At 50.1% G+C, this 15,182-nt stretch overlaps 1 protein-coding gene across 1 annotated transcript; it reads right to left on the minus strand.

Annotated features, from left to right (window-relative positions):
* Window positions 1–1,626: 1,626 nt before the first annotated feature.
* On the minus strand, window positions 1,627–6,322 carry LOC112877834 (receptor-like serine/threonine-protein kinase SD1-8). The gene is made up of 6 exons (XM_025942205.1): window positions 4,727–6,322; window positions 3,125–3,486; window positions 2,802–3,012; window positions 2,443–2,680; window positions 2,171–2,321; window positions 1,627–2,071 (listed from the first exon to the last, which is right to left on the minus strand). The coding sequence occupies exons 1-6, from the start codon at window positions 6,096–6,098 to the stop codon at window positions 1,742–1,744; spliced, it is 2,664 nt and encodes an 887-aa protein (XP_025797990.1). The 5' UTR covers window positions 6,099–6,322; the 3' UTR covers window positions 1,627–1,741.
* Window positions 6,323–15,182: the final 8,860 nt, after the last annotated feature.

Consider the following 15,182-nt stretch of genomic DNA (forward strand, 5'->3'; position numbering starts at 1 on the left):
TCGTATCCGTGTTGTTTCAGCGTTTGAATGATTGAAGTAGACCCGGGGTGTGTTCGTTTCTTAGGGTCTAAAGTTTAGAGGTGTCACATCAAAGAGAATTTTGTCATTTAGAAGTATTAAATAAAGTCTAATTACAAAACTAATTGCAGAACCCCAGAGCTAATTCGCGAGATGAATCTAATGAGGTATATTAGTCCATGATTAGCGGATGATTACTGTAGCACCACTGTGGCAAATTATGGATTAATTAGGCTCATTAAATTTGTCTCGCGAATTAGCACCCATCTGTGAAAAAGTTTTATAAACAGATTTTATTTAATACTTCTAAATAATAGCAAGATTCTCTTTGACGTGACGGGTCTAAATTTTAGAGGGGAGGAAACGAACACACCCTAGGTCTAACTAAACTAAAGCTGCTCTTGCCCAAGTTTCACACGTTTAGATTTGTTGTTCTGTCGATGTCAGCTAAAATCCGAAGGTGAGAGGGCTGTAGATAGGCTGTACCTTTATCTGGCGTGATATAAAAACGAGAAAAACCTTTTGCCATGTGTTATATTCATTGTGATAATGTGGTGATATTGCTGATGTAAGACTCTACACTTTCGACAAAAGACTACTTTTTACCCTACTGCTCAAATTTGCATTTGTTTGGCGATGGACCGGATTTTTTTTTACTTCTCATGGTTTGATACATCAAGGAGCGCTTCTGCATATGCTAGCAAACTAAAAGACATAAGAATTAGAAGTGTATAATAGCCCGGAACTGATTAAAATTGTTTATCGTTGCTACTTCTCTCCTTTTTATTTGTTTATCTTTTTAACATAATACCCATACAGATACTCTGTAATATTTTTTGCTATTATTACTTTGCCCTTTGCATTGTGGCTCTATGTCGTCTATGCTTGTGTTTAGTTGAAACCTTGTAATTTAGAAGCAAACTAAATCAATCCAGCTAGCAATGATTGAGAGTACAAATGGAAGGCAAGATGTTTTGTTTTTGTGTGGGAATTTCTAAATTTAACTCTTTTTCTAGGCGGGGTGAAGATTTATGTGGAGGTTTCAGGAGAGTGTTCTGCTTCTTTGTTGGGCCATATCGTAAGAATTGCCAACCTGGTCTAAAGCAAATGTCAACATGTTGCATCTCCGAAGCCAAGGACTTGTTTAGATTGTAAAAAATTTGCAACAGTGCTACTGTAGCACTTTCGTTTGTATTTGACAAATTTTATCTAATCATGGACTAATTAGGCTCAAAAGATTCGTTTTGTGATGTACAATTAAACTGTGCAATTAGTTATTTTTTTACATACATTTACTGCTCCATGCATGTGTTCCAAAATTGATGTGATGGAGAGAGAGTGTAAAAATTTGGAATTTGGAGTGCATCTAGACGGGGCCCAAATCTTAGCCCCTGCAAGCCGGTCAATCTGGGAACCGACCCACTCAATCACACCATCGCAAAAAAGCAATCTGAAATCTTGTGATTTACGCGGAACATCATCACTTTATTTGTTATCTAAAAAGTTAGTATCATTGAACAAATATGTAATGAACAAAGGCCATCTTCTTCCTCAGCCGCCTGGCCCCTGGTCGGCCCTTTTCGGAGCTCATGTTGCAAGCCGGGAACGAGTAGCAACATCCTCAATTAATTGATAAATCAACTGAATCCAATCCTGTTCATCAGGTCATAATGTTTGTATTTACATTGTAACACAAACACAAACACTGTTCCGCCTGCCGTCGCTATCTACCCTCCACTATGGTTACTGTCCAGCTGCTGGCGCTGTCGGACCGGCAGGCCTTCGTCTCCGGGTCCTCGCCGTTGTCGTCGTCGTCGCCGCCGCCGTGGTTCCTCCCCGTGCTGAACGCCGGCTCGCACGGCTCCGGTAGCGTGGGGTTCTCGCTGGTCAGCATCGTGGTCACCGCCGACATGGTCGGCCTGCGCTTCGGCTGCTCCTGCACGCACAGCAGGCCGATCTGGATGCACTTGAGCACCTCCATGGCGTTGGACGTGTCCGCGATGGACGGGTCGATGAAGTCCAGGCCCTGGCCGTCCCTCCACAGCCTCCACGCCTGCAGAAATGGAGACGAAGCCTACAGTGAATTACTGCAATGGATGTCGACCATGACACTAACATCCCTATCGTGGCTGCAGGAGTAAATCGCTCTCACGTATCGCAGGAGATTGAGGTCGAGCTCGGTGTGGTAGAACCCTCTGTTCTTCTTCCCGCTGACGATCTCGAGCACCAGCACGCCGAAGCTGAACACGTCGGACTTGGTGGAGAAGACCCCGTCCATGGCGTATTCAGGGGACATGTACCCGCTGCAACCAGCAGTCAAAATCACCAGGAAACGTAGTGTAACTATCACGGTGTTCGTAACGTGTGCGTACTGCAACACGGCTTCCGGCATGAATCGTCTGAAAAAGATATGAGTGAACTCACTATGTTCCGACCACTTTCTTGGTGTACCCAGCGGTCTGGTCCGTCCCGAATATCCTCGCGACGCCGAAGTCGGAGATCTTCGGGTTCATGTCCTTGTCGAGCAAAATGTTGCTGGCCTTGAGATCCCTGTGGATGATCCTCAGCACCGAATCCTGGTGAAGGTACAGGATCCCGCGCGCGATGCCGTTGATGATGTTGAACCGCTTCTCCCAGCTCAGCATCGACTGCCTCTCTTCATCTGCACGGTTCAGTTCATTCAGCAATCTCATGTCAGGATTCCCATGGCGGCTTTAGGTCAGTGCAGGAGGTCACTGTTGTCTACTGTTCAGAGTTCAAACTGTGGCAGCTAGCGGGCTTACTGAAGAGGAAGGTGTTGAGGCTCCGGTTGTGCATGTACTCGTAGACCAGCATCCTCTCGGAGCCGTCGATGCAGCAGCCGAGGAGCCTGACGAGGTTCCTGTGCTGGAGCTTGGCGATCAGCTTGACCTCGTTCTTGAACTCCCGGAGCCCCTGCGTCGACCGCCGCGACAGCCTCTTCACCGCTATGTCCTGCCCGTTGTCAAGCTTCCCCTGCAGAGCATCGCCGGTTAGTAGTAAGAAGCAGATGAACAGAGCAATAAGATCATCAGATATTCTTTGCATTCAGACTTTGTCAAAACTGAAACTGATGTAGTGATGTTACCATGTAAACGGGGCCAAATCCTCCTTGGCCGATCTTTTTGTGGATCGAGAAGTTGTCGGTGGCAGCTTGGATCTTCTCCACATCGAACGACGGGAGATCACAGTCCTTGTTGTTTCCCTGACCGTTGTGCAGGGAGTCGTCCTGAGCGTCGCCCGATGCAGCAATCTGGTTCCTTCGTCCGAAAGGCGTGCTCTGTGCGTTCCTCGACGGTAAGGGAGTAGCTTCCTTCCGGCGCTTCTTGTCCTTCAAGACACAGATGTAAATCCCAGCTAGTAGTAGCAGCAGTCCAACGACCGATGGGACAATGATCTCAGTGAGCCTCTTCGTTCTTGAATGCGTCTCTGCTGAGGAGGTGCTGAGAGCTGCAAAATTCAGAGAATAACAGTTCAGTTTACAATCTGAAGGAATCCATTTGACCTTGCCGATCTAGACCCAACGTGAAACAAAAGAAAGGTATATAGGATTGTGAAGTCCTACTGATCCTTTATTGATCTAATGATTCTGCGCATCTCATGTTATCTTTCTTATTATCTGGTAGATCACTAGCTTGATTTTTCTCTCCTTTTGCAGGATAATGGAGCTTCTGGCTGTTAAGAGCCAAATAGTACTGAAAGGACTGGTCTCTAGCGAGTAGCCTAAATTAAGAAACGTTAGTGCTTTCAACAGTGAGCGTCACTGTCGTTAGACCTAACAGCACTTAACATCTCGATTAACAAACAGGCTGGAGCTTTGACCTTTGACCTTTGACCTTTGCCCTGCAGGTTTTCAGCAAGTGAGAAAACGCCGGGATATAACTTTGAACAATCGCGGCGCGTACTCGTTTTGCCCTCAACTGTACGTTTGACTTGGCGGCATGGTCAGGTTCGCTCATCTCCTCTATCCTCCTAACCGTAAGATAAGTGGATGACAGGTCTTAACTCTACGGTCAACGGTCAGATTCATATATGAAAAATCCATTCTACACGCACTTGCAGCTACTTCTACATATGTATCTCATGACATGTTATCTGACCCAACCAAGAGCACGTACATGAAGTACGTGATCGTACCAGAACATCTATGATGGTATATACGTGTGATCATTTATGCAGTACGTGGACATACTAATTTTTATATACTGGTACTAAGGTATAATTATAATATATTTAAAAAATAAGGGACTTTTGAAATTTTTATGTATATCCTTTTGAAGTATCTTAGAATTAGTATATAAGTGATAAATATATATATTGCTACTTGCATAATCTGACTAAGTTTGTTGTCAGCATGACGACAGAAAACAATGTAAACGAGAAGGGAAACACGGAGGAAAAACAATGGCCGCATGCAGAATGCATCTACAAGACGTCAACCGATACTAATGAATTATCACAAAAGAAAAAAGCAAAGTCATGTTGCATGCGTTCTAAATTTCTAATGCGATTAAAGAGCAATTTGAAAAAGAAATGGCAACAAACCCCTTTTTCTTAAGCTAAAAGAAAATGGGGGACACAGTGGCGTCAAACTTCTCATCAATTTGAAGTGAACTATCAGGAAGGGGGAAGAATAATGTAGTGCATTTACGTAATGAAGAAGAAGGCATGAATGAAGAAGTGAACTCACGTAGATCGGACTTCGCGAGCCGGACGAAGAGATTCTGTCCGCCATTGCTGAACTGCCTCATGTCCAGCAGATCGCCGGTCCACATGAAGCACCCCGGCGCCCCCGGGCTGCTGACATTGGCGCTGGCGTAGGCCCGGCAGGCGCAGTTCCTGAGGCAGGCCTGGCGGCACTCGTCGAGGCTCAGGGACATGTCGACCGTGGCGTTGGCCGACTCCGGCAGCTTCATGTTGGTGAGCGTGGTGAATCCGTCGTCGGTGCAGTTGAGCTCGGTGCGGCGCCGGCAGCCGCCGGAGCCGTCCCTGAGCGCCCACTCGGCGGGGAAGCGCGGGTTGAACCCCGGCGCGCAGCCGCAGATGGGCGAGCGCTCGACGCTGCAGACGCCGTAGGGCCCGCAGGCGCGGTAGCCGTCGCACTCGTCGAGCGGGTAGGACCAGAAGAGGCTCCAGGACTGCGTCATGTCGATCCACATGAGGCGCTGGATCTGGCCGGACGAGTTGACGACGAAGCGTGTGAGCACGGTGTCGCTGTCGATACCGTAGCTGTAGAAGGCCTCGGCGCCGGGCGCGGAGACGAAGCGGAAGGTGAGGAGGGCGTTGGACTTGAGGTTGGGCACGCCGGAGAACTGGAAGCCGTTCCAGGGCCCGCTGCCGTAGGTCCGCGCGGACCAGCGGTAGAGGAAGAGCTCCGGCGAGCCGCGCGGGTCGAGGCGGAAGGAGTATTCCCCCGGGGACGGGTCCCCGGGGCCCCGCCACGAGTTCAGGTGCCGGTCCAGGCCCGTGCGGAAGTCGATGCCCAGTTTCATGCCCGGGAGGAGCGTGTCGGTCGGGTGGTCGAAGCTCTGCCACACCACGCCGGCCCCCGGGACGCGCAGCACGAGGTTGCCGTTCTCCAGCAGCTGCGCGGTGGCGTTAGCAGCGGCGGCGGCGGCACCGATCCCGTCGTCGGACGCCGCTGGTGACGACGGCGGCGGCGGCGGCGTGGCCCAGACCACCTCGCCGTCGCTGTCCACGACGGCCAGGCTGCCGTTGGCGAGGACCCTGAACGCGGCGCCGGCCGCGGGGCCCAGCACGGGGCTCCCGCGGTTGGCCACCCACACGACGGTCCGCGCGGGGATGCGGTTGAACCATATCCCGAGGTACGTCCTCCCCCCTGCGCCGTCCTCCGGCGCCCGGTCCGGCGCGAAGAAGCCCAGCACGAACTTGCCCCGCCCCGCCGAGACCAGCGTCCGGTTCCCCGACAGCGGCGCGGCCGCCGTGACCGTGTCGGTGGTGGTGCCGGGGGCGGAGGCGGCCGGCGCGGGGGCGAGGAGGAGCAGGAGCAGGAGGAGGAGAGGGACACCGCGGCGTGGACAAACTGGACATCGCCGCGGCATGGTGGTGCTGGTCGTGTATGTGGCCGAGTTGATCGATGGCGGTGGCCGGTGGGCTGCCCGCTGCGGCCGTGCGTGATGATGTGTTTAAGTGGTCGTTGGTTGGAGGCATAGGGAGCGCGGAAATGCCGTCAGTTCGGCGACGCCGCGTTCCCTTTCGTCGGGGTGGGGACGGCGACGCGGGCGGGCGGGCGGGCTGGGTCGCGGTCGCGTGGTCGCGGCGCGGCGGCGGGGGAGGCCTCTCTTTTTCTCTTTTGGTGCGGTGCCTGGCTGGTGCGGCCCAGAGGTCCGGAGTTGGATGGGTTGTTGGCCAGGCAGGGCAGGGCAGGTTGGGGCGCGTCGACGTGTTGGGTTCGGTGGTGGTGGTGGCGTCGCGCCGTCTCCCTGTCCTGGCGGGCTCGGATACGGTTCACATCGGGGCTTGGCGGCGGCATGGGCAGGATCATAGGTTCCGTTTCGGAACGTGCGGGTTTTATCCGGCAGCACGCGCGCGGCTGATGTGCTCGCCTGCGTCAACGCGCCCCGGCGCGGCGTGGAAGCCGCTGCCCCTGGATGGCCATTAGCCACGCCTGCCTTTTCCGGGCGCCACGCGCGGGCGACGCGACGCCCGTAGCGTGGCAGGCAGGGACGCTCCGGGATGGATGCTTCCGATCGTCGCCGCCGTGCGCGAGCGATGCCCGGCGCCGCTCGCGCCGCCGTCGTGGCCCACGGAGAGAAAAAGCGCGCGCTTGGGTGGGCGCTGCGCGTCCGAGGCCCCGCGATCAGCGACCGCTCTCGTCATCTGTCCCGGCCCGCTGGCAGCCTGCCACGCTGACCCACCCGCACACACGCTCGCCGGTGCAAACATGTTTGCTTCCTGGAGAACGAGAGCGATTATACAGAAACAAATATAGGAATGTTGCATTGTATCCTCTTTAATTTTGGTGCAACCGTACCACGAACACGCTGGGGAAAAGCACCTTGGCGCTTTGTTTCGAATCATCTTTATCCCCTAGGTTCAATGTGTGGATCTTTTCATGGTCGAATCTCCTTTAACCCTCCTCGTCTTTATCCTTTTGCTGGAGACAATTCCTCATGACACTAAACATAGATTCCGTTTACCAACAATGAAACACGGGTGACCCCATTTCGAAGAAGAATTTAGCGGTTAACCCTGTATAGGTACAGAGGGGTTTAATAAATTGTTAAAGGCTCACTACGCCAAAACAGCAAATAGTAGCAAGCAATCTGAGACGAGTCTCTAGAGTCTCGTCTCAGATTACAGAAAGAGAGACGCGCTAAAAATGCGGGCGCGATGCTGCGCGGGGTGGGGGAGGGTTTAATAAATTGTTAAAGGCTCGCTACGCCAAAACAGCAAATAGTAGCAAGCAATCCGAGACGAGTGTCTAGAGACTCGTCTCAGATTACAGAAAGAGAGACGCGCTAAAAATGCGAGCGCGATGTTGCGCGTCTCGCTTTACTTTACTATTCTAAGACACGTCCAAATGGTAAGACAAATGCGAGACGCGCCTTTGGATGGCACGTCTCAGATCATGTTGAGATCTGAGACGCGCCTTTGGGTGGCGCGTCTCGCATTAGTTCCCACCTCCGAGACAAGCCCCCCTGGGGAAAGTAATGCGAGACATGTCTTATTAAGGCGCGTCTCGTATTTGTCGTGCTTGCCCTACATTACATTAGTTCCCGGCTCCAAGAGTAACAATACATTACATCTCATATCTCACAATACAAATCATCTCACAGATGCAATTGGTCTAGCTAAATCCAGCAATTATTATTACATCAATATTAATTATTACATGGATATTAAATCAGGCAATGCAGCTTGCTTGCTAGTGCTAGCTTGGCTTTCTGATTCCTGCCCCCCGTAATTGTTGGTTATCGTAGTGCTCGTGCCACAGCAGCTTACGTTGGTTGAATAGTTGCTGCAGGGGAGGCAGCCGCCGAAGCAGCTAAACAGCTTCGACTAGCTCGAAAATTTTATCTTGGACCAGCTCGGGTTAACGCGCGTCTCACATTTGGCACCGCCCCTCTGCCTTCTTGGGACTTTAGTCCAATTTTCACACCCGCACCATCCCCCGTGCTCTGCTCCCTGCTGCCATCATCCTCTCGCGCCGCCCGCGAGTGCTGCCACCATCGAGCCTTCCCCGAGCCGTCGCGCCGTCGTCCCCAACCCCGCAGCGCCGTCCCGAGCCCTTCCCTGATCTCCTCGGCCCCACGGCGCCGTCCACTGCCGCCGTCCTTGCCCTAGCGCTGTAATGAGAGTTTTTCTTTTCCTTTTCATCCATGTCAGCTAGATCACCTATATTTGAATGAGGTATTATATATATTTTCTGAATTGGTAGTCCCAGCATTTCTGGTCAGTGGCCACAATTGTTTAGACTTAGGGTGACAGCAAGGAAAGTTGTACTAAATCTTGCAACTACTACAATAACCCTATTCCAAAATTTACATTTTGGTACTGCCTTTTGCTCTGCTTTCATTCATTAATCTTGTTGCACATTTGCAGCTTGTTGCAGCAGCAGATTGTGCTTTCGCCATATTCAAGATTAGCTCGGGATGTCACTAGATTCACTGAACAGGTATGTTCTAATAAAATATCATATATTCAGATACTCAACAGGATGCATATGTTTAACATAGAGACCTTTAGATTGTATGAATATTTGCAGGCTATTGCTAACATGCAAACGTACGTATTTGTGCGCTTTGCGCGCTTTGAGCCTTTAACATACATTGTGAATTCTGACTTGGAAGTTAAGATTAATCTCTAAGCTATGTAGATAAACTGACTTGTTTTAGAAAGAGCTAAGAAGTGTATCTTTTTCTCATTTTATTTATTCTAATGTGAAAAAAATGGATTCCATCCTTTCCTATTGTTGTGATTTATTTGAGCGAATTTTTATATGTTGGACCATTAAATAGACTTACCATTGTTAATATTATCAGTTCATTACTGTTTAACTTGGTAATAGTCATCCTTGTAGCATTCTTTCAGCAGAATTTGTGCACGCTGCTGTTCCCGATGGAAAAGCTGTAGATGCTATGATTTCAGTTTTCCTTTTCCTAGTACGATGTGATCAATGGAAAGAGTTTTCTTTATGGTTGTATCTGATTTTCTTTTTTCTTTCTCGTGTAGCACGATGTCCAGTGGTGAGGGCCGTGTGCAGCAAGCTGCAAGCGGTGAGGACCGTGTGCAGCAACCTACAGACAACAGAGCAGCTGCAGAACGGCCGTCATGGTCGCAGTCAGGAGCTAGCACGTCTCGTGCTGGCAGAAAGAAAAGGTCACAGACAACGTGGCCATCAGATGTGAAAAGTTGTGGCCGGGTCAATTCTAAGGTAGCACCTGAAGACCCGTCAGTCAAAGTGAGATTAGGACGGGTTTGTGGCCTCGCTGCCCGGCAAAGGGTGCCACTCACCTTGGAACATTTCGATGACTTATCTTGGGACGACAAAATGATGTTGAATATCCGAGAGAGTTGCACGATAAGCCTACGAAGCATGCTATGAAGATCATCTCTAAAGCCTGGAGGAGCTACAAGAACAAGTAAAGTGTTGTCACTTACTATTGTCATTTACTGTTATTTTTTCATTATCTACTGTCACTTATGCAGATTTATTATTTTGTTGTGCAGGCTTTTAAAGTGTTGGAAGCAGAACGAGAACCCTATCAACAAGTATGGGGATTTGACAGCAGAAGCCTGGGAGGAGCTTGTTCAAAAGTGGAATACTCACGAGTTCCAATAGTCAAGTGAGTATTATCGGTGGCTCCGAGCGCAGAATGAGCTTGACCACCACCTTGGCTCAATGAGATATGCTGGAAAGCAACGCAAGTGGGAGCAGGAGGATGAGATGCTGGCAGAGAGGGGCATTGAGAATCCCTATGACTCGTTTGAGGGACGGGTGGCACCATTTATGCGTGCTAGGTCAAGGCTCACGGAGGATGGCGGTATCAGTTTCTACAGCACGAGCGCTGAGGAAGTTGCTCAAAGGGCTTTGATGGAGAGCAGCCAAGGTTCAAATGAAGGAGAGAGGGAGTTTGATGCCCTCACCAGGGCTTTGGGAACCCGTGAGCAACGGGGTTGTGTCCGTGGTGTTTCCAGTAAGTTGACCTGGAAGGAGAGGTTCTCTGAGCACAAAGGCAGCTATCGGAAGCGGACTCGAGTCTCCTCATCAAAGGTTGACATAGAGGAGATCAAAAGGGAGCTGAAGATGGAGATGTTTGGAGAGCTGAAGCCCATCTTCGAGTCTCAGGGTTTGTCATTCCCTGATTTGCTAGGGATGAGGATGAGTGAAGAGCGAAGGAGCAGCTTCACTTCTACTGCAGCGGGTGCTTCTCAGAGTAGAGGGACAGAGAGGCCGTCAGTGCCTACATCAGTGGAGCCACATACGATAGATGGCATGGCTCGTCCGACCTGATGCAGTCTTCTCATGCAGGTCGGAGGATCATCTCGATTGGAGGTCGGGAAAGGGCTTGTGTATCCCGGTGTGTCCCAGCTTGACGATGTCCAGGTCAGTGCATTGGTCTTTGCCTCTCTTTTCTTTTCTCCTGTTTCTTTGTTTTTTTTCTTTTGGTTTGTCCAACTTGCTTGAGATTAAAGGCTTTGTTGTTGTTATTGTTGTTGCAGGTCAGTGCTGATTGTGCTGTGGTCAAGATTGACTTACTGCATGAGTTTGCTAAGGATGTCAAGCTGGATATGCCATCAGATGACATGACTACCACTTTGCGGGATGCAGTTGCGAGAAGGGTTCAGTGGCGGAGAGCTGATATTGATATTGATCCAGCAGATGCAAATTCAATACAGACCACTGAACCTCGGCCATAGAGTCCTCCGTTGCCACCGACATTTTCTGAGCCACGGCCACAACTGCCGGATCCATGGGAAGTGTTTCCGGATCGGCATCCTCCTATCCCTGCTCAGCCTCATATTACCCCCCCCCCAATCACCTGTTCCAACAGAGCTAGCTACCGCTCCCAAGAAGCCAAGCAAGGCTAATCCTGTGAGGAAGAAGCAGAGTAGGCTGATGCAGAGGAAGCAGGAGATCTCAGAGGGTAAGAAAAAGGTGGAGGAGATAAAAAAAACCCGGTTCCAAGGGATTACACTTCTGAGAATTCAAAGTACAGGGTTGGAAAGGCCTTGCTTAGTTCCTTTGAGCTTCGGAGAGCAGGTCAATATTGTATGGACCTGCACAACTACTACATATACAATACCGATAAACTCCAGGATATCATAGTGGCATACAAAGAGCGGCACTTTCTGCAGCTTGAGGGCACTGAAGGCATCTTTACTGTTGCCTTCTCCGAATTGTTTGACCTTTTCAACCTCGACGCTTTAGATCTTTCTCTTATTCGGTGCTTTGCATTGTAAGTCGATTAAGACTTGTTTCCATTTCAATGCATTTGATATACGTTCAACAATTTAACTCGTTTCTATTTCAATGCATATGGATCGTGTAGGCACATGCAACAAGAGACAAGGCGTCGAACCGGAAAGAAGTGTGGGTACATTGACCCACAGATGATGACGGTGACACTAATGACTTTAGATAGAGATGGCTTGGTTAGGTACACATATGCAACAGTTAAACTTGTTTTTATTTCAACTTGTAGCCACATGTAGTCACTTGTTTCCATTTAACACATGTAACCGCTTGTTTTCATTTCAACTTGGTCAAGTACATGGTGAAGTGCATGTGAGAACATGCTGACAAGGAGCACATTGTGGTACCGTACAACCCAGGCAACCATTGGCTTACACTCGTCATCAATGTCAAGAGCAAGCAAGTCTTTTACCTTGACTCGAGAATTCCATCAGATGAGTGGGAAAAGCTAAAGAAACGTGATTATTCTCTGGTCATCTCAATCCTTGACAAGTAAGTTTGTTGTTTGCTTTAGTTTTTTATCGTTTGCCCATTTCACAATTATTTTTAATATAACATCTGGATGTCTGTGTTTAGGTCTCTTGACAGGCATCTTAGGGCCGCAGAAGGATACAAAGAGCAACGTCGAGTTGCGTTTACACTTCACACCGCGTGGACGGTAACTAATATAACTAAATCGCTTAACTATTATAATGTTTTCTTGGTTCTAAGTGTCGCAAAATACTAATTTCTATCTATCTTTTACATGTAGTGCACACAGCAACCCTCGGGTAACGCATGTGGGTTCTATGTTTGCAACAACATGCTTCTAGTTGCAGCGGTACCGGATTTCACGGTAAGAATTCTCACGTGTTCTAATTAAGTATATTTGTCTTCATCTTGTATTCTAACTGCTTGTAATTATTTTTTGAAGGACGAAGATGATTATTTCAATCATACGACGATTGATAACGTGAAGGATATCCGAGAGAGTCTAGCGGGGTTCCTCACGATCGAGGTGATCAACCCAAAGGGGGAGTTCCATTTCTCACAACACGGCAGGCGAAATTGAGCTAGATTGAGACTTGCTTTGCTTTTCTTCTATTGTTCTTGTCGATGATTGTTGTTTTGAGTTAGGTTGAGCCTTATTTTGAGTTTTGGCCGAGGCTAATTGCTGTGGATGATTGTACATGTGTTATATAATACTATCTTTGCTTGTGTGTCTCGCACTGCGTGAATTGTATGGATGCGTGCGATGATTGTGGTGAATTCTGTGAATTGAAATTTTTGCAGGTATTTGATTGCGGCTGCCAAATCCTGGCTAGTTCCAGGATGCAGCCGGGAAGAAAAAAGGTCCCTGTTGGGGGTAGACTAATGCGAGACGCGCCTTAAGACGTGATAACTGTAGGAAAAAACCACGCTTTCAATCTGCATTCCATCAAGAGCCACCAAATTCCCCAATCCGAGCCAAACGCCGCCGCCTTCCCCCAAGAAAAACTCCCACCCCGACCTCCCCGCCCCTCTCCCCGCAGCCCCCGAGCATCTCGTGGCCGGCGCATCGGAGATGACGTCCAAGAAGTCAAAGATCGAGGGAATGAATAAGGATGCGAAACCAACAACTGCGGAGTGGACACACAGTAAGTGCTCCCTCAACAATCTGAAAAAACTTGTTTCCGAGGGGTTGCTGCAAGAGAAAAATCTCATCAACTGGCGCCCCTCTTTCCGTGAACCTTTCCCCATGGAGAATGTCGACGAAATCGTCACATTCTACCATTTTGCCGAACGGGGATTGGCCCTCCCCACTTGTTCTTTCTTCCGCGGCCTTCTTTACTACTACGGGCTTGAGCTCCATCACCTCAACCCGAATTCCATCAGCCACATCTCCATTTTCATCCACTTTTGTGAAGCATTTCTCGGAATTGAACCCCACTGGGATCTATTCCGCTTCCTTTTCCTCGTGAAGCCCCAGCCAACCATGAAAAAACTCGCTGTGGTAGGGGGCGCCGGCATCCAACTGCGACAGCAGGCCGGCGAAAGATACCTGTCATATAGATTCCCCTCCAACCTTCCTGGGTGGAAAAACCTCTGGTTTTACATCGAAAACCATGCTCCCTCCCTGCCAACGAAGTCGAGCAAACCGCCCGTGGTGAGGGGGGAATGGAACCTTGAACCCTCCGGCATGGAAATGATTCAAGTCAAGGAGCTGCTGGAGGCCATCGATGCACTGAAGATGGAGGGGGTGACCGGCGCCTCCGTCATGTTCTCCTTTTACAAGCGCCGCATCCAACCCATCCAACAGAGATGTTGCCTGGGCTTCGAGTACACCGGCCCTGCTGACCCTTCTCGCATGTGCACAGAGGAGGTGCCAGATGAAGTCGCGCTCCAGCGGGTTCAGCGGGTGCTGCTGGACGTGAACACCGTGCCGTACATGCCCACCTTGTACTCCGCGCAACATCCGCCCCCGCCGGTAAGTACTCAACTTCTTTTGCTGAAGAAATCGACTACTGCGCCGGTACTGAACTGAGGGACTTTCTGCAGGGGCATTCGGAACTGTACTGCAGCTACCCACCGCAGCCGGACCTCCCCCGGGCGTATCACCTCCTTCCTTCTGCAGTCACGGCGGCCAAGAAGGCTCGCCTTGATGCGACCCAAAGCCGCAACGAGTCCGCCGAAAGCGCGGACTTGTCGGCGGGGGAAGAAGCCGAGGGAGGTCCGCGCCCTGTTGCCGCCGTTGCCGCCAAGGCGGCTCGCCATGCTGCGGTTCAAGGCAGCAGCGAGTCCACTGAGTGCGTGGGCTCACAGGCGAGCGAAGGGACCGTGGGTGAGCCGCGCGGGGACAACTTCTCCGATCAGAGCGTGGAGTTGGCCGGCGCTCTGCCACCGGTGCCGAAGGGCCAGCGCCAGGTGCGCAAACGCAAGGCTCAAGAAGTCGAGTCCTCCAGGTACGGAATTGCTGTTTTGGCCAGTTTCAAAGTTTCCATGGTGCTGAGTACTGACAACATCCCCTTGCAGTCTCCCTGCTCCGCCGCCCGGGACTGAACCCGAAGGGGTGGAGGCAGGCCCCTCTGACGCCGCGACGGTGACAATCGCCGTGGCGGGTGTGGCAGAACCAACCTGAATTATACCGGCTCAAGTACGCGAGTCCACTTCCTAGGGCTCCAACGTGCTTCAAACGGTATAATCCCTTGGCCTGTCGGGTAACGTCCCGATAAACCACCGATACACAGGATCAAATAAGGTTACCTCACACGACGGTGAGTCCAGAGATACATTCACCATCACATTTTACATCATAGAGAATTACATAACAAGGGTTTCCAAAAAGAAGTATGAAGTTTCAAATTTAGAGAAAAGATTACAAACTGTAAAGCTAGGGTTAAAAGTAGCGGAAAACATACGCGAAGAATTACAACACGTCGTCAAGGTGGATGTCATGCTAAGCCCAGACACGACATCACTCGAGATCATCAGTATTGGCCGGGGACGGATCCCATTCCACGGACTAACCTTCTGAAAGAGCACAGGGCCAAGGCAAGGGAAGAGTAGGGTCTTCAAGACATCACCTACAAAACATTTAACTAGCAAGGCTGAGTATACTATTACTCAGCAAGGCTTACCCGGAAATGGGTATACTTAGCCCATAACTAGACTCATGAAGGCTTATAACAGCTCTAGGTTTAGTTTCAGCTGAAAAGCAACTAAGAGTAGATCCTTATTTTCAATTTTT

Source organism: Panicum hallii, chromosome 9 (assembly GCF_002211085.1).
Source record: "Panicum hallii strain FIL2 chromosome 9, PHallii_v3.1, whole genome shotgun sequence".
Classification (NCBI taxonomy): Eukaryota; Viridiplantae; Streptophyta; class Magnoliopsida; order Poales; family Poaceae; genus Panicum; species Panicum hallii.

Coding starts and splice junctions, on each gene's coding strand:
- LOC112877834 (XM_025942205.1), bottom strand. CDS start 6,098: ATGCCGCGGCGATGTCCAGTTTGTCCACGCCGCGGTGTCCCTCTCCTC. Junction 3,013..3,124: donor GATTTGGCCCCGTTTACATG/GTAACATCACTA, acceptor GATGCTCTGCAG/GGGAAGCTTGACAACGGGCA. Junction 2,072..2,170: donor ACCTCAATCTCCTGCGATAC/GTGAGAGCGATT, acceptor CCATTTCTGCAG/GCGTGGAGGCTGTGGAGGGA.